This window comes from Marmota marmota, unplaced genomic scaffold (genome assembly GCF_001458135.2).
Source record: "Marmota marmota marmota unplaced genomic scaffold, marMar, whole genome shotgun sequence".
NCBI classification, from domain to species: Eukaryota; Metazoa; Chordata; class Mammalia; order Rodentia; family Sciuridae; genus Marmota; species Marmota marmota.
This window is the reverse complement of record NW_025999863.1, coordinates 6,496,515-6,516,617: the sequence shown is the minus strand read 5'-3', so window position 1 is coordinate 6,516,617 and position 20,103 is coordinate 6,496,515. Positions and strand designations below refer to the sequence as shown.

Genomic DNA, 20,103 nt, shown 5'->3' with positions numbered 1-20,103 from the left:
CTCTCTGCTGGGTCATGACTGAGAAATGCAATTCAAATACCACACCTCATGCCCAGTGAAGGACTCTGCTCTCTCTGTGGGCTCGGTGTGAATACAAGGTAAGATGTAAGCCTCCTTATGCAACCCTGGGAGGGTGGTCACAAGTATGCATCCCACTGGACTGGAGCCATCAGACTGAAGGGCTGGAGGCACTGGAGGCAATGGCTGATTTTTATCACAACATGACCTTGGAGGTTCAATGCACAGAGGTGATCATTAGCCAAATTGGTCCATGTTATCCCAATCCCAATCTCTAAGTATTTCTTAATAGTAGTTGAGGGAAAAAGAGCTGAAGACCAAAGTTTTGGCCCCTGTACTATTCACTTGGTTTGTTCTTTCTCTTTTTATTTTAAAGCCCACTTGTATTTTTCCATTCTTTTTTATAGTGAAATATACATTTAACATTGTCATTTCAGCACTTTTTTGCTCACTTGACGGTACTAATCACCTTCACCTTGGTGTTCAGCTATCATCAACATCTATTTCCAGAAAATTTCTGCTTCCCAAAGTGAAACTTTGAACCCATTTTAAAATCTCTATATTTCTCCCTCTCTCCACACTGGCAAAGACCATTCTTTAAGTTTATAAGTGAAACATGATAAGGAATTAAAGTCTAAAATGTACAAAACTAATGTAAGCAAGAGGCACCATTTACAGGTTTACATGTTTAGCTTTGCTGCCAAGTCCAAACTCTATACCAAATGAATGTCAAAGGTACTGAGATCAGATTCTTCTGCTCTGGAGACTCCTTAGGGATCTCTTCCTCAAGGTGTAAATGAAAAAAAAATCAACAAACATGTACATCACTGAGGCTTCTGTACCCTTTCTGGAAGAATGTGATGCAGATGAATAAGTACACCTCACAGCCTGCTCCATAAAATAAACAAACAACTGCCAGGGGAGATCCACAAGTGGAGAAGGCTTTGGGTGTCCCATCCAATGATGGTATGCTCAGGATGGAGGAAATAATTTCATAGTAAGAGAAAAAGATTCCCATAGAAAGAAATCCAGGATGGCAACATCAAAATACAGGACTATGTAATTGATGAAGATTTCAGAACAGGTAGAATTAATAAATTGACAATTGTCAGAGAAAAAAATTAGAAACTTCCACATCCTTGAAGCAGACAAAAATATAACTGAATTAAATCATGTTATCTGAGAATCCAAAAGGTTATCCTAAAATGACATCAAAATTAAGAAGCCACAGAACCAAGGGTTCATAATAGCTGGATAATTCAGGACGTGACAGATTTCTACAAACTGGTCATAGGCTATCACAGTCTGAAGCATACCATTCCTACCTCTGAAAATATAAACAGAGACATCTGTGTCAGGAAGCCCACATACATGACTCGACTCTGAATTGGTATGTCCACAATCATCTTTGAGACCATGATGGTAATGAAGCAGATGTCAGTCAAGGACAGGTTGGAGAGGAAGTACATGGGGGTGTGGAGGTGGGAGTCAGAGCTGACGGCCAGGATGATGAGCAGGTTCCCAAGCACTGTGACCAGGTACATGGACAGGAACAGTCCAAAAGTACGGGATGCAGGTTTGGGTCCTTGGAGAAACTCACAAAAAGGAATTCTGAGACCTATGTTACATTTTATGATTCTCTATTTCTTAGATATTTTGAAAACTTAAAATGCATAAGAAAATGGAACCAAGAGGCATTCAGTTCTCATTATTTGGAATTCTAGTATGCAAAAGTATTTATTCATAACTTGAGGTCCATACACTGTAGCAATACCTCTCAGTTAGGACAAAATCTTTTTAAACCTCTTTCATTATTCATTTCTGTTTTACTCACCTACTTTTCTACATGTATGCTTTAGAGACAATCAACTGAACACTGTTATAAGATCAAGAACATTATGGATAATTAGTCCATTATCACAGTAAAATACAGCCGATATTTTTTGGGAAATAATAAAGAAGAACCAATAGCCTTTTGCCTTTAAGAAAAGAGTGGAAGGTAAAAAACAGGCAAACACAGTTTATTCTAAGACTATGTGAAAACATCCTTTTTCTTAGAATATTTAAAACACTGAAAGAGCTAAGACAGACCATGTGCACACTAAATCAAAGTTGATAATTCACAATGAGAAAACATTATTGAGTGCCAATTATCTTGCACTCAACATTATTAAATTTTCAACATTATTGAATTTTCTGATTTTCCTCTTTTGTAGATATAAATCCTCACTTTTATTTTGTTATTTATTAATTATTTAATGTCACTACTGTTTGACCTGATGGTTTAGTTAAATCCACATAATTCTACATCACTGATCACAAATGTGATATTATTTTACACTACACCAATCGATGCCTAAAATTAATGAAATGTTAACAAACACAGCTGAAATTTTATATTTTAATATATCTCCTTATCTTTTATATATATAACCAAACATATCATTGAAGTCTATCTAGTAATAATTCTTCTGAGATTATTCTCCAAGGAATTTCATTTTGTATCAGAAATAATATCCCCACTAGGCTCCAGTAGAGGAGACGGTGCCCTGAGATGGAAATCAGAATATCAACATTTTGGGCCAACATAATTGGCCTGCTATATTTTTAGAATGTATGTGTGTCTCCACCTCTCTGTTTGTACTCCCTATTGAAAGAGGGAGAATATCATTCATTTCTATGCCAAGGTAATGTGGAAGTCATTAACTGTTTTACCATATATGTTTTTTAGATAAGCAATTCCATCACTTTGGAGATCGTGAATTTACTGAGGAGTAGCTTGCAAAAGGCACTGGATCCTGGAATAATGTGAACATATAAAATGTGTTACAACCGAAGGTTTACCTACACACTTTTCTGTCATTTTCTACTCATAAAATCTCTGCAGTTATCTTTCAATAATTGAGCATTGCAGATATTATTAAATGTCATTATAGGTCTCATGAGTCCCTAACACAGACTCAGCTAGGAGCCGTTATGACTTGTCTCTAGTTCTATGGAAGATTCCTGAAAGGAATGAAAGTATAGATGAGAAAACACCACTTGTGCTGGAGCCATGCTGAGTAGGGCCGTTATTTTGTGAACCAAGATAAAACTATTCAATGTTTAAAGGAAGTTTTTATTGTTGATACTTCTTCTGTGCCCAAAATCGAATAGTTTCTGGAGAATCGAAAATGAAATAGTAACTCCTCTCCTTGTATGTAAACATATAAGGACAAAAATCAAATGTTCCATGACAGAAACAGGGAAATGGTAACTTCAAATCAAAAGCTATTTTGATTGATTAGTATGAAGGTTGATCTTATTCAGATTAATGTCAAAATTGCAGTTTTTCCTTCTTGCGTTTTAGTCCTTCACATACTCACAGGGATCAAGCTGTGCCTGTGTAATATTTACTTAGTGTCATTGTACCAACTAGAAACTAACTTAGATGACAATCCTGTGCCTCAGACATATCAACAACCTGCACTACATCACAGAAATAAGTAGAGCTAACAGAATACAAAATTAAATTCTCAATCTTTGAGTTTGAAACACCGAAGCTTTTTATTGTTTCCAAACTACCAGAAAATTTTAAGCTGAGGTCAAGAAGTCTGAGGTATATTTGAAAACTCTCTCCATATTCCTGATGGAATGACACCAGGACATGACTTTATTTCTCTTTTTGAGACAAGTGGGTTGATGACAGGAATGGATGATCTGAGAACAGATGAAAGGATGAAATGGACTGCAGAGAAGACAGAGTCTGTGGTGAATTATTGTGTGTCTATTGTTTTGTGGTCATAGCCTGTGATGCACAACTGTTCTACCTGGAACTGTTCATGCAACAGGTGCCTAACAGGTGTGCTATACTGTGGCCTACCTGGGATATCAGAAATATCTCCTGGAGTGAAAGAGAAGGAAATGGATAAATGAGGTTTATCAATTTCACGGCCTGCCAGGATTCTGCTGGCAAGAATGCCCTATGTTGAACAAAGACGGGTCATCTCAAACAAGGCTTCACTCTTTTCTACCTACCACCTAGTTCATGCCACACAAAATGATGGGCTCCTTCTTTCTTGTAAGCTAATAAAAGTGTTGGGACATGTCTTGTGAATGACTACACACAGGAAATGGAAAAACTACATAGAATAGAGCTCAGCATCAGGCACATAGGAAGCCCTTCATAATGGTATATGATATTAGGGTTACTGTTGTCTTCTTCCTCCTCCTCCTCCTCCTCCTCCTCATTATCATTATAAATGTCTTGGAGTGCTTATGGAACACTTTACATGGTCACACTTTCTGTTCTTATGAGGCAGATGCCTATGGGAGAGAGAACCACTGTGGGGTGGAAAGTCAAGTATTGAAAAAGTTTGTTTTGTTTTGTTTGGCTGGGGTGGGGGGATTACACCACAAACAAGACCACAATCTGCACATTGCACATACCTGAAGTTTGCACTTTTCCTCCCATCGGCTGCCCCAGCTGACATATTACACCTGATGGTGAGAAAATAATGCTTCTGTTAGTCTTTCTCCCATCCTTGTCTCTCTCAGAACTTACCTGGTTATCTTGCAATGTCTACTTGTTCAGGACCAATGACTGAAAATATGATGAACCTTCTCTTCCTGTGGCCCAAGGAAGCCCGAAACTCCTCAGATTAACATGAGCACGTTGACAGGAGCTTCTTGTCACACAAAACCATGGGAAGTACAGACAGGTATGGTGCCAAATGGACTGGAGCCATCAATTGAAGGACTGAAGGCACAAGATGAGTAATTGCTCTAACTTGATCTTGGTGGCTTGGTGCACAGAGGTCAAATTTGTCATACTGGTTCACATTATCCCAATTTCAAAGAACCTCCTACTATTAATGGGAGAAGGAAAATAAAGATAATGACCTCAATCATTTGGGGCCACTTTTCTACTCAGTATGTAGCTTATGTGTACTATTCACTTCTCTCTTGTTTTTAAATCTATTTGCTTTTTATTTCGCTATTTCATTGTGTGAAAATACAAAAAATAAAAACATTAACCATTTTGACAATTTTAATAACATAGTTCAATCGCATTAATCACATTCACATTGTTAGTTATACATCACCATCATACATCTCCAGAAATTTTACATTTTTACAACCTAAATTGTATCTACTTTGAAAACTCTCCATTTCTACCTTGCTCCAACGCAGCAACCACCAGTATTCTGTGAAAAATTATGAGAAGTTAAATCTATTAAATTACAAAAATAATGTGCCCAAGGAAACAGAATTTATGGTTCTTGTTGTTTCTTTTTTCTGTCTTCTCCAACTAACATTAGGATTAGATGATAAAGTTTCTAGTTTAGATTGTTTTTCTGTGTAACTTCCTCAGGGCTCTTTTTATGTACCTATTCCTCAGGCTGTAAATAAAGGGGTTCAGCATAGGTGTGACCCACAGTATATATCACTGAGGCCACTACACCCATTCTATGAGAATGTGAGACAGATGAACTGAAGTTCACTCCAATCGTTGTTCCATAAAACAAACACACACACACACACACACACACACACACACACACACAGATGGAGAAGGCCTTATACTTCCACCTAATGATGGAACTCTCAGAATGGAGGAAACACTTTTACAACAAGAGAAAAGGATCCCTGAGATGGTTAAAAAACTAAATATCACACCAAAAAATACATCATATTATTGGTAAAGACGTTCTAACAATTAAGATTAAGGACTTGAGAAGGGTCACAGAAGAAATTAGCAATTTCTACATTCTCAAGTAAGGAAATTTTTAGGCAATAAAATTGTGCAGTTGTGAGTCCAAAAGGCTAAACAAAAAAGTACAAAACCAAGAAGCCACAGAGTCATGGGTTCATAGTGATTGGATAATGTAATGGGTGACAGATGGCCACAAAGTGGTCATAGGCCATCACATTCAGAAGTGTACCATCCATACATCCAAAAAGGATAAAAAGAGACATCTGAGTCAGGCAGCCCACATAGGAAATGACTCTGCTGTAAGTTTGGATGTTCACAGTCATCTTTGGGACTGTGGTGGAGATAAAACCAATGTCAGCCAAGGACAGGTTGGAGAGGAAGAAGTACATGGTGGGAGGGTGGAGGTGGGAGTCAGAGCTGACAGCCAGGATGATGAGCAGGTTCCCGAGCACTGTAACCAGATACATGGACCAGAACAGCCCACAGAGGATGGGCTGTAGGTCTGGATCATCTGAGAACCCGTGAGATAGAATTCTCAGACATGTGTCAGATTTTGTGGTTCTCTATTGCTTGGACACCTTTTGAAAAAGGAAAGAGGGTTTGGAATAAAGAAGCATGTGCCAGCATGTAGCAGTGTGTCTATATTTTGAATTCAAGCAATTCAATAGACAATTTCTTGCATTTAAAGACCATACACCTTCTACCGTATTTCCTAGTTAGGAAAAACCAATTTTTAGAATGTTTTCATTATAAATATTTTAAATTTTAAAATCATTTATTATTATTATTATTATTATTATTCACCTGTTTCTAATCTTACTTATATTAGACTGCAGTTCAGATGTTGCATGCTCCACAAAGACACAAGTGTTAAAGGATGAACCCTATGGTGGTGCTCTTGGGAGTTGTTGGAACATAAAGAGATGGGTACTAGTGGGTGCTTTGTGTGGTTGAGAGCTTGCTCTGGAACAGGATAGAGGGACCCCATCTGCCTCCTCTTTCTCTCCATTTTTTTTTCCTGGCTATACAGTAAGAATTTTTCTCTATTGCTTTCTCCCAACATGATATGTCGCCTGATCACAGACTCAAAACAATAGGGTTCAATTAATCCTGGGTTGAACCTTCTAAATCTGTGAGCTAAAATCATGCCTTTCTTATTATAACCTGTTATTTCAGGTATTTGCTGGTTAACCCAGAGATACTCTACTGAAGATTAAGTCCAACAACATTAGAGATATCAAATTCATATTCATTGTAATATGTATCTAAGACCCTAAATACAGTATATAGAATAAGAAATATCCCTATTCCTTTAATAAGATAAACAATTCTAATTAAAAGACATTAAAAAGTGATCAAAAATCAATTTATTGTATTTTTACAAATTACCTTGGCTTAGAATAGTTATATACATACTACAAGAGCCACACCTGTGTTGTTGTTGTTGTTGTTGTTGTTGTTGTTGTTATTATTATTATTATCAAGAATTACCACAAAGTCCAAGCATCATAATCACAAAGTATGCTCTTTTTCCTGTTAAATTCAAAGTTTTCATAATTCTTTCACTTTTAGGATTTTGCTTCTTCATGGAAATAATTGTTCACTCAAATATGTGGATTGTCTTTAGAAGTCACTTACTACACAATCCTCACCCTTTGTCTTCAGTATATTTCAAATTTTGAGAAATATGTACATAACCATGTGTACAATTATCAAGCATCCCAGACCACTTAGATGGCATTAGTGTACCACATATGTTAATAATTAAACAAAAGTAAAAACTTTAGAACAGATTTTTTTCATTGCGTTATATTATACAGGTTTGTTTGAATTAATTCCTTGTAATCAGAGGAATGCATCTTGTTTGGTCATTATTTGCTATTCTGTATATTTTTTTGTATTTTTTTAAACTCTGTAATCCACAGTGGACTGTTAAAACTGCTTCATTTTACAAGCATGCTTAGCATACTGGGAGCCCCCAAACCAGATTGGAAACAGCCTTCAAAACCTAGTTCAAAGGTTTCACATAATTGCTGTCACAGGAATTAGACATTCTCTTACTTCATCTACCTGAAGGACACTCACTTTCATCATTTTGAATGGTCACATAATTATTTAACTGGAAAAATATATAAAAGATTCAAAGAATAAACATACCTGAACCAATTCCTCATGTGTTAAATTAGCACAATAATTAGACCTAAATAGTTATAAATGATTGAAACAGTATTTTTTTAATATTTAAATTTCTTAAACCAAGTGATTCTCAAGAGCAATGGATCCATGTATTTACCAAAGATATTTCAAATATACTGATACTGTGTCTCTGAATAGAATGAATTTAATCAGATACAGCTGATATTTAAGACTCTTGATGGATAGAAAAAAAACCTGCCATAGAAAATTGTCCAACACTTAAAAAACGATCACTTAATAATATCTATTATTGTTCTCATCAATATCCACCCTGTATATTAAACACATAAACATTAATAATATTTGCATTACCTCATATTTTGTAGAAATTTGTACTAATACCAGTAAAGCTTTTGTTTCACAGGGGTCTTTGCATGATCATATTTCTTTCTTTTTTTTAATTAGCTACACATGACATTACAATGATCTTGACAATTCATACAGTTGAATCAAATGGGGTATAATTTCTCATTTTTCTGATTGTACAGATTGCAGAATCACATTGGTCATACAGTCACCTATATACATACAGCAATCATAATGTCTATTTTATTCTGCTGCCCTTCCTATCCCCCATTCCCCTCCCCTCCCCTCCCCTCACTTCTCTCTACCCAATCTAATGTAACACACTTTTTCTTTTTTTTTTCTCCTCACAACATCATACATGTATTCTGTATAACAATGAGGGTCTCCTTCCATATTCTGTGCAATTCCCCTCCTCCCTCCTTTTCCCTCCCACCTCTCTTCCCTAATTAGTGGTAATCTTCCTCTCATGTTCTTCCTCCCTACCCCATTTTGAGTCACCCCCCTTATATCAGAGAAGACATTCAGCATTTGTTTTTTAGGGGTTGGCTAACTTCACTTAGCATAATCTGCTCTAATGCCATCCATTTCCCTGCAAATGCCATGAGCATGATCATATTTTTATGTAGACATTTCCCTCAAAACAAGGTTTTTGTAAATGTGGTGGGTAGATTTTCCTGTCATAGTTTCCACAACATTGCTATGGATTTGTATACCATGAACAGTCTCCTAAATCTTAGCTGAACAGTATCCCACACAAGTTTTCACTAAAGTGATCTTAGTACCATAGCATTGTGTTTGAATCTCTCTGTAAGGAACATATATCTACTTCAAATATTTTTAGTGCACAACATTATCTGCAGGAAATGCATACTTTTTCCAGTTAATCATTTTATATTTCTATATTTTAATATACATCTAATAAATTTAGAACACTTATTAAAAGTTTTCCTACAAAGTACCCAAAGCTCTTTTAAATCATACCAATTATACCTAAAACAAAATTATATGCATGAATATTTTAAGTCTGGGGTACACACCTGCTTTAAACACTTTCGAGGATGCATCATCTGACAGAGCAACCTCACTTTGCACTTTGCATGTCAGTGTACTATTGTAGTGCTCCATGTAGTCAGCTCACAATAGCCAAGATAATCAGCCAAAGTATCATTGGTGAACATGTAGTATATGTACACAATTAAATATTATTCAGATATGAAAAAGAGTAATTTGTGGCAATATGGATTTAACTAGAGGACATCAAGTAAAAAAAAGTCAAGCATAGAAAGACAGACAATTCTCACTTGCATGTGGAAGACGGAAATGCAAATTTAATTTAAATGGAGAGTAGAGTGGGGGCTCCCAAGGCTAGGGAGTATAAGGGAGTATTGGAGGGAAATAGAAAGAGGTTTTTTTTATTGAGTACAAAAATACCCTTATGAAAGAGAAATAAGTTCTTGCTTTCTATAGCACAGTAGGATGACTACAGCTAACAATAATTAATTGTATATTTTAAAGCAGCTAAAGCAGGATTTTAGATATTTCCAACACAAAGAAATGCTCAATCTTTGAAGTGATGGACATGCAAATTGTCCTGATTTGATCATTCCACATTGTATACATGTATTAAAATATCACACTGTATCCTGTAAAGACTGAACAGTGGATTTCATTTGGCATATTGGTGCATGTACATAGCATAACATGCTCAGTATTAATCTCCAATGCCTCCCCTTACCTTCCCTCCTCCCTCTCCCTGATACCCTTCATCTACCCAAATCAGTTTCCTGACTACTTTCATGATATGATTTTTTTTTCTTTTTTTAAAATTTTTATTTCCTCTAGCTTCACATATGAGACAAAACATATGATACTTGTCTTTCTGTCTCTGGCTTATTTCTCTGAACATGTTACTGTCCACTTTCATCCATTTTACTGCAAATGACATAATTTCATTCTTCTTTAGACCTGAAAAAAATTGCCATTATATATATATATATATATATATATATATATATATATATCATATTTTCTTTATAAATCTTTTGTCAACAGGAACCTATACTGATTCCACAACTTGGCTATTATGAATTGAGCTGTACATATTAACTTCTTTCATGTCTTCAATTTTTAGAGAACATTTTCATTTTATTTCCATTCTTTATAGTGGTAAAAATACATGAAAAAATCACCATTTTTAGGTTCACAGTTACTGTGGAATTGATTATATTCACATTCTTGTTCAATATCATCATCATGCATTTGTACAAAATTTTCCAATTCCCAAACTGAGCATTTGTGCGTACTTTTAAAAGTCCCTATTCCTCTATCTCCAGTCAGCGTCCAACAACATTCTGCTGTGAAACAAGAAGAGGAATTAAGCACACAAACTGAAAATTAACATGCTGGGACGACAGTTCTATGACCTTAGTTTGGCTGCCTTTTCCAAACTGGATTCCTAATGGATGCCACAGGACCTGAGGTTCGACTGTTCTGCTGTGGAGCCTCCTCATGTCCCTGTTCCTCAGGTTGTAGATGAAGGAATTTGGCATAAGAGTGATCACAGCGTGCATCACTGAAGCTTCCGCACTGCTTCTGGGAGAATGTGATACAATTGAACCAATGTACACCCCAAGATTATCTCATAAAGTAAGAAAAAATGCCAAGTGAGACCCAAAGGTGGAGAAGGCTTTATACTTCTCACCTGATGATGGAGTTCTCTGAATAATGGAATGGAGAATTTTATAATAAGAGAAAAAGGATCCTTGAGATGGGATCTTGCAATAATTGCAAGATATTTCACCAAGAAAATAAACGACTATGCTATTAGTGAAAGTGTCAGAACAGGCAATATTAATAAATGGAGAAGGATGGCGGAAGAAGTTGGAATTTCCCACTTACTTAAAATAATAAATTGTACAGCAAACCATTTTTGCAGCCAGGAGTCCAAAAGGCTGACCAAAAATAATACTACAACTAAGAAGACTAAGTAAAGGGTGCAAAATTCAGACATTATATTTAAATTAATGTTCAGTCTTCAGTGATGTCCATCCCCAGTAATTTTTCATCCTCCAAAACTAAAATTTTGTATCCATTTTAAAATAATCCCATTCTTCCTTCTCCAAAATATTACTGCCTCCGTACTATGAAACATGATGATAATTAAAGCATACAAAGTACAAAACTAATGTGACCCAGGAGACATGATTCACGTGTCTACATGTTTACTTGTGCTGTATTTCCAAACTATATTCCAAATGGAAACCACAGGTCCTTAGATTAGACTGTGCTGCTGTGGAGCTTCCTCAGGGTTCTTCTAATGTCCCTGTTCCTCAGGCTGTAGATGAAGGGATTCAGCATAGGAGTAACCACTGTGTACATCACTGAGGCCACTGCACCCTTTCTGGGAGAATTTGATACAGCTGATCCAACATACACTCCAAAGCCTGTTCCATAAAACAAGCAAGCTACTGAGAGGTGAGACCCACAGGTGGAGAAGGCTTTATACTTCCCACCTGAGGATGGGATTCTCATAATGGAGGAAATAATTTTATAGTAAGAGTAAAAGATTCCTGAGATGGGAAAGAAACCAGAGATGGTGACAACAAAACACATTACTACATTATTGATAAAAGTATCAGAACATGAAAGATTAAGAAGTTGAGAAGGGTCACAGAAGAAGTTAGCAATTTCCATATCCTTGAAGTAAGGAAGTTGTAAAACAATCAAATTGTGCAACAGTGAGTCCAAAAGGCTAACTAAGAAAGACATCAACACTAAGGAGACACAGCGATGAGGGTTCAAGATGACTGAGTAATGCAGAGGGTGACAGATGGCCACAAACCGGTCATAGGCCATCACAGTCAGAAGCATATCATCCATACATCCAAAAATGATAAAAAGAGACATCTGTGTCAGGCAGCCCATGTAGGAGATGACTCTGCTGTGAGTCTGGATGTTCACAATCATCTTTGGAACCATAGTGGAGATGAAACAGATGTCTGTCAAAGATAGGTTGGCAAGGAAGAAGTACATGGGGGTGTGGAGGTGGGAGTCAGAGCTGACAGCCAGGATGATGAGCAGGTTCCCAAGCACTGTGACCAGGTACATGAACAGGAATAGTCCAAAGAGAATGGGTTGAAGTTGTGGATCTTCCGAGAGTCCTAGGAGATGGAATTCTGAGAGATGTGTTACATTTTGTGGTCCTTTATTGTTTGGACACCTTTTGAGAAAGAAAAGCCAATGGGAAAAAGAAGAGGCACCAAGAGTTCTGTATATATCTTAAATTCAATTATTCAACCTTCCACACTTGTGTTCCATGACTTTTAGAAACATTTCTAATTTTTGACATATCCAGTTTTCCTAGAACTCTTTCATTATTTGTATCTGTGTTATTTACCTCTTGTTCACAACTACATTAGAGACACTCAACTATGTAATGTTAGATGACCAAGCACATTACACACAACAAGTTCATGATCCCAGTTAAATAACAACCAACTGTTTAAGATAAAATAGAGAATAAGACATATTCTTTCATATTGAAAGAACTTTAGCCTGTGGAATACATCTCATTTTATTCAACAACAATGGTGTAAGTTCAATTAACTTAGAATATTTGTAAACAAACTATGTTCTAGAAATGAAATATCTGCACATCAAATAAAAGTTGGATGTTTGTAATTTAAAAAAAAAAAACTTGCCAGTTATCTGTTAGCAAATAAATCCACTGTTCTTTGATTTTTCCAATTTCCCTCCTTCAAGGATATACTTGATCTGTCAAATATAGTTTATCTCCTAAAAATCATTTAATATATAAATTTTATCCTCTAGGGCCTTCCAATCTGCTTAATTGTTTTGCTGATCATAAACCTTCTTACATCTTAGCACCTCAACATCAGGAAGAGTCCCAAACCCTAGGTTTGAGTCCCCACTTTCTTATGTTTAGATTTTCACATCAATCCTTCCTAACATATGGATTGCAATTGTCTCACTTCAACTTCCAAAAGGCAAGTCAAGTTCGTTAATTTGTCAACTCTGATTTAATTGGAGAAAACTGTAAAGAAAAGAATAGGACACCTCTGGCGAGTTTTCTGATTTGCATAATGGAGGTGAAAATTACATACCATATAGGGTTGTTACAAGGAAGTGTTTAAAAAATCTTTTGTATTGTATAAACTAGTATTTCTCAGTTTCATTTATCAATACATTTATTGGCTAACTTTTTAAAATATTCAGATACAGTGACTACAAACCAAATTAATTTAATCATACTACCTGCATGTGAAGTTCCTCATGACCCTTTTTTACAGTAGAGAATCACTGCCTTTGTGCACTTCAAAAAAGCTTCTAGTAATAATTTTTATTAATGTCAATAATATTCACTACCCCCATTAAAATAAAAATAATATATTATTCAAAAATAATATTTAAATGTTTTATTGGTGTATATTAATTATGCAGAATAGTGGGTTCTTTGTGGCATTTTTACACATGCACATAATTTGACCAATTTCACTCCCCAGTCCTCCCTTACCTTCTCACCTCTCCAATTTCCTTCTTCTACACTAATGGCCTCACTTCTGTTTTAGTGAGATCCCTATTACCCTTTATAGCTTCCACATAGAAAACATAAAACACTTGTCTTTCTAAGTCTGTCTTACTTTGCTTAACATGATACTTTCAAGTTCCATCAGGTTTCCAGAAAATGACATAATTTCATTTTTCTTTTTGGCTTAAATTTCTATTCTGTAGTCACATTACATTCAAAAATCATATTTGATAAAATATTTGATGGTTGTCCATGAAATTTCAGTTTTTCATATCTAACAAGACTACAGTCTCCTGCTCTTCTGTCCCCCCAAAGCAACTAATAACAGGAATTTAGTTAGTGTATTTTTCTGTCACTCTCCTCATGTCCTATTGACTTATGTGTCCATGAACAGCATTTGAGAAAACTTCCTAAAGGAACTAAAACCCATTTCTCCCGAAATGTGCTAGTTTTCAGTGACGTGTTTACTTACATGTTTCTATAAATTGCATATAGCTACTTCAAATGCTTTAAATTACTTACAGCATTATCTGGGAAGGAATATCATTTAATTTTTTATCATTATGACATCTTTTCAAAATTCTTATTCTCCCTATATCACAAGTGAGAATTTCTATGTAATATGTGTGTATTAGATAATGGTTGACTTCCAATAATTGAGACATGTACAGTTTTACTATTAATCACGTGTATCATTTCAATAGAATATTAGTTACTATCAATATATTCTCTTATTGTTAAGATACACCATAAAAAATATCCCTGCAGTAGGCCTAATAATAATCATTCCATGGTGTCATGCTAATAGATTTCATCTCCTATAGGAATATTATTTCCATTGGCTACAGTAGAGGAGGGAGACAAGTAGGGAGGCAAGAAATGAACATCTTGATTTCACACCATTAACCTTCTATAATCTGTAGAATGTGTATAAATCTTTGCACTTCTCTGAACTTATACTACTTAATGGAAATGGAAAGAATAACACTTATCTATTGTACATATCTGACATATTAGGGAAGTTTAGAATTTAATAAATATTTGGCCATCATGTTTAAAGAAATAAAGAACTGAATTCTTATGAAAATGTGAATTTATGATAAATGCAATTGTCAAAGGGTACTCATTCCTGGGATGACTGGAAACTCTAAACCGTGTCTCACTCCAAGCAATAAGAATCATATAGCTCCTTCTCTATCTGCAACTTTTTGTCATTCTATACCCATGAAAACCTCTACCATAGTCAGTGAAAAACTAAATATTGCAGATGCTGATAATTGGAATTATTGAACCAATATGTCCATGACATAGACAGATAAAGAGCTATTTTATCTTATCCCCAGTTCTATGGGACATTCTTGAAAGTGATGAAAGTACAGACAGAAGAAAACCATTTGATTATGGCCATTTTCTGTGAACAAAAGAATGATCTATTCAATATTTATCTGTGATTTTTTTGGTGATGCCTCCTTTTTGGTGAACAAGGAATAGGTACTAAGGAATCGGAAATGAGAGTTAGTCATTTCTCACCAGATATATAGCATATAATTACATAATGACAAAAATAAAATGCTCTACTACAGATATAGAAAAAGAGTAGCTTCAGGTCACAGGACATTTTTGTTGAATGGTATGAAGGTTAAAATCATCATTATTAATGCTATAGTCTAAGTTTTATTTTGCACTTATTTCATATAACCATTTATCCATTCTATATTAATCATATACAAAGAATGTTTTATCTGTAATCCTTACTTGGTGAAGTTCTATCAACTATAATTCAACTCAGATGATCATGCTGAGTGTCAAAGATACTAAATATTTGCCCTACATAACAGAGATAATAAATGGAGAATTGGGGATATAGCTCATTGGTGGAGCACTTGCCTAGCACACATGAGGTCTTGGGTTCAATCCCCAATAGTAATCTAAAGAAATAAAGAGAAAGAAGGGGATGGGGAGGAAGCAGGAGGTAAAAGGAAATAAAGGAAGAAAGGAAAGAAGGAAAAGTGAATCCAACAGCATTAAAAATTATGTTGTCAGTCTCTAGATCTGGAACACTGAAATGTTTGTTTCTCAATCATCAGTTTTAAGGAGAGGCCCAGAGGCATTAACCACAGACATCTAAAGTGAATTTTAACGTCTCCAGATTCCTGACTAGGAGTGCCAGGAGCCAATTTTATTGAGATAGAGTGGCAGATTGTAAGAATGATGGAAGATGGAGAGAGCTGCATGCATGTCTCAAGATGAGGGGGAAAGAGGTCTGTGATGAATTACACGTCATTGCTTTGTGACCTCTGCCTGTGACCCACAGTTCTCCTGCCTATAGCTCATGCAGCAGATGTAGAATACATCTCATTTTATTCAACAACAATGGTGTAAGTTCAATTAATAAAATAAAGATGACTCCACTGTGATCTACCTGGAACCTCCAGAGAAAAGAAAACAGGAAGCAAGCACTCTCTCCTGGAGTGAGAGGGAAGTGAATAGCAGGTTGAGTGTCAATAGCACAACATGCCAGCATTCTATTGGCAAGAATGACCTGAGTCCTAATCAGATTTATTCAAGTAAGGCCTCCCTCATTTCTACCTACCTAGCTAGTGTGCATTACATAAAAAGGCTGTGCTTCTTCCTTCCTGTAAGAATTAAAAAAGTAGGAATCTGTATTTGGAGAAAACTATGTACATGAAATGAAACAGTAAATGATTTTATGCCTACTATCATCCTCCTTCTCATCACCACTGTCTGAATGATGAAGGTTTTGGAGTGCTTATGAAACCATTTACAGGAACCAGTTTTAGCTAATATGGGTAAGATGTCTATAGAAGGAGAACTGGTGGGGTGGAAAGCATTACTTTGGATGAGATTTTTTTTTCACCTTCACCACAAATAACATTGAATTTAAAGTTAACATATCTGATTTTTTTCATATAGTTATTCTCCCTTCTGCCAAATGTAGTTGTTGTGTATTTGAATAATAAAGAAATAACACTTCAGTTGTCAGTCCTTCCTCTATCCCTGACTCCCTCAGCACTTACTTGGTTACACTCTGTGTCTGCTGTGTCATGACCAAGTACTATGGATCCAACACTCATCCTCTGCCTGAAGCCCAGTGAAGATTCAGACTCTGTCCTCACAATTGATATGAATATGTGACAGAAGCTTTCTGGAGTAGAAAACCATTGGAGAGCAGACACAGATATAGAGTCCACTTGACTAGAATCATCATACTGAAGGCTGAAGACACAAGTTGAATATTTACTATTATACACCCTTGGAGTCTCAATGCACAATGCTCATAATTAGACAAATTGGTCTATGTTGTCCCAACCTCTGTGGAATTAATAGATATTAATGGAGAAAGAAGTATTAGAGAAAAAGAATGCCCACCAAAGATTTTAAACCTTCATGTACTCTGGAGGATGCTCATGTGTAATATTTACTTCATTTGTATCTTTTCTAAAGAGTCATCTTTATTTTATTCCATTTGTACTGTGCTAAAGTACACATAAAAGAATTTACCATTTTATCACTTTAAAATATGCTCCTTGGTGGCATTAATCTCATTTACATTGTTGTGAAACCATCAATATTATCCATCTCCAGAAAGTTTTTATTTTCTCAAATTGAAACAGTGCCTATTTTTTAAAAATTCACATTTCTCTCTCCTACGAACTGTGGAAATCATCTCTATACTAAATAAGATGGTGGAAGTTAAAAATGTTAAACTACAAAAACAATGAAACTAAGAAACTAAGAAAGAAAGCAGGATTTATAGGTATGGATAGATTTGTTGCCTTTTCCAACCAATATTCTAAAAGGAAGCCACAGGTCCAGAGATTAGACCATTCTGCTGTGGAGACTTCACAGGGCACTCTTCATGTTCTTGTTTCTCAGACTGTAGATAAAGGGATTCAGCATGGGAGTGACCACAGTGTACATCACTGAGGCCACTTCAACCATTTTTGGAAAATGTGATACAGCCGAAGCAAGGTATATTCCAATTTCTGTTTCAGAGTGTAAGCAAGCAACTGATAGGTAAGAACCACAGGTGGAGATTACTTTATACTTCACACCTGATGCTGGGATTCTCAAAATGGTAAAAACAATTTTATATTAAGAGAAAATTATACCTGAGAAAGGAAGAAAACCATAGATGGCACCAACAAAATTTGTGATTATGATTTTGGTAAAGGTATAAGAACAGGCAAGACTAAGGAATTGAGAAGGATCACAGAATAAATTGGAAATCTCCACATTTTTGAAATAGGATAAGTTAATCACTATACTGTTTGACCTAAATATCCTGTGACCTTGTGTTATGGTTTTCGTAGTTCCCTAATTGCAACTTTTTGTTCTTATATAAGTAAATATTGAATATTTGGAGAAGAGTAACTGAATCATTCATTTTGGGATTTCCAAGAGCCTAAGTCGTCCTTGGCACAGAGGATGTATTATTCATTATCTGTTTAAGCCTTACTCAGTATAGTTGTCTCAACTAGATATTAATTCAGTGACAACATAGAGTCTCAGAGATATAAAGAACTTGCTCTATGTCACACAGAAATAAGTGGAGCCAACATTGAATTTTAGTCTGAGTCCTACTCTGTTCCTCTTGTTTCTTGATATCCTGAACATTAAATCAGTGTTCTAGAAGACTTAACCACAAGTACATCTAAGGTACATTTTTAACTCTAGTTTCCTGAGTAAGAATGGAACTCAAGACCTTGACTTGAGTTTTGTGACTTGTGGAATGATTGCAAGAGTGGATGAAGAAGTGGGTGATTGAAGTGAAGTGGAGTGGGGATGAGAGAGAGACTTGCCATGGCCTGTCATGTGTGAACTCTTTCTGTGACCTGTCTTTAACCTCAGCCATTCTTCATAGAGTTGATGCAGCAGGTGTCACCCACTGGTTTCCACTGTGATCTACTGTGAACACTAAGGACAGGGGAAGAGCACAATGAGCAAAGGGGAATATTCCTGGAATGAAAGGAAATGAAATGGTTGGTTGGGTTGTCAAGAGAGAAAACTGACCAGGTGCCTTTGAGTCATAAATTCTGAATTTGAATCTGATTTCACCCCCCGTCCTACCTGAAAAAGTAGTGCAAGTTTCGTAAAAATCCTATACTCCTTTTATTGTCTCTAAAATAATAATAATGTGACCAATAACAACTTGGAGACTATGCAGACGAAATGAAAGAGGCTACATGGAATACATAGCAGAGAGCTTGGCAATTAGCAGGCCCTTCATAAAGGCTCATGATGTCATGGTTGGTGCTGTCTTTTTTGTGATGGTTAATCTGAACTGTCAACTTGATTGTATTAATAGATGCATAAGGTTAAAAGTCTTCTGGGTGTGTCATTGAGGGTGTTTCTGCATGCAGGACAGTGAACTGAGACAATCCACCTTAATGAGGGCAGGATGGAATCCTGGATGGAACAAAAATATGGAAGAATTAGGAAGCAGAAGCAGATGCAAACATAAAAGACATTCTTCACAGAAGTAGGAAAAGCAATTGTGAAATTCATTTGGAAAAATAAGAGACCCAGGGGCCCAGCCAACGCCTGCAAGGAAGGCAGGCCGCGCATCCCGGAGAAGGGGCCCAGCGGCCCACTGGCGTGGTAGACAGATCACCCCAATTGGAGGAGGGGCCCAGACGCTGCCCGTGCCTGCAAGGTAGGCAGACCTGCGACCTGGAGAAGAGGCCCAGCGGCTCGCCTGCGCGGTAGACAGACCTCCCCAGTTGGAGGAGCCCAGCCTCCCACCGGTGCGGCAGACAGACCATTTCAACTGGAGGAGGGGCCCTGCCACCAGCCGGTGCAGTCACCTGACTGAGCTCTTGACAAACATAAGGTTTCCCCAACACCACCACCTCATCAAAAACCTTATGAGAAAAACTGATGGAACTCATCTTGGAAAATCCCACCAACCCTTAAAACCCACCAACCGGTTGGCTGGCATGACTACCAGTGTGGTTCTGCAGCAGATCAGGCACCTGGTTTACATCTCAGAGAATAAGAGTAGAGAGGCCATAGGTGGAAGCTCAAGTCCTCTCACACTGACTACCACCACCATCCTGAACCCAGAGACTCAAGCTAGGAATACACAATGCCACCAACTGGAAGAAATGAAAACAGAGTTCTGAGAGACATTTTTTTCTTTTTTTCTTTCTTTTTCTCTCTTCTTTCTCTCTTGTCAGCCATTCACACAGTCTCCTCTACCCTTCCCCCTAGGGTCTTCGCAACCTCAACATATATGAAACCAAAAATTGTGCATGAAAAAGGTCTTTAACAACTGAATCACCAGAATAATACACTATAGAGGAATTGCATATGCCCC

General features: G+C 36.5%; 1 protein-coding gene and 1 pseudogene across 1 annotated transcript; both read right to left on the bottom strand.

Annotated features, from left to right (window-relative positions):
- Positions 1–5,103: 5,103 nt before the first annotated feature.
- On the bottom strand, positions 5,104–6,455 carry LOC125618882 (annotated as a pseudogene).
- Positions 6,456–10,301: 3,846 nt separating this feature from the next.
- LOC107157592 (olfactory receptor 18-like) lies at positions 10,302–13,591 on the bottom strand. The gene has a single exon (XM_048813656.1). The coding sequence runs from the start codon at positions 12,320–12,322 to the stop codon at positions 11,492–11,494; it is 831 nt and encodes a 276-aa protein (XP_048669613.1). The 5' UTR covers positions 12,323–13,591; the 3' UTR covers positions 10,302–11,491.
- Positions 13,592–20,103: the final 6,512 nt, after the last annotated feature.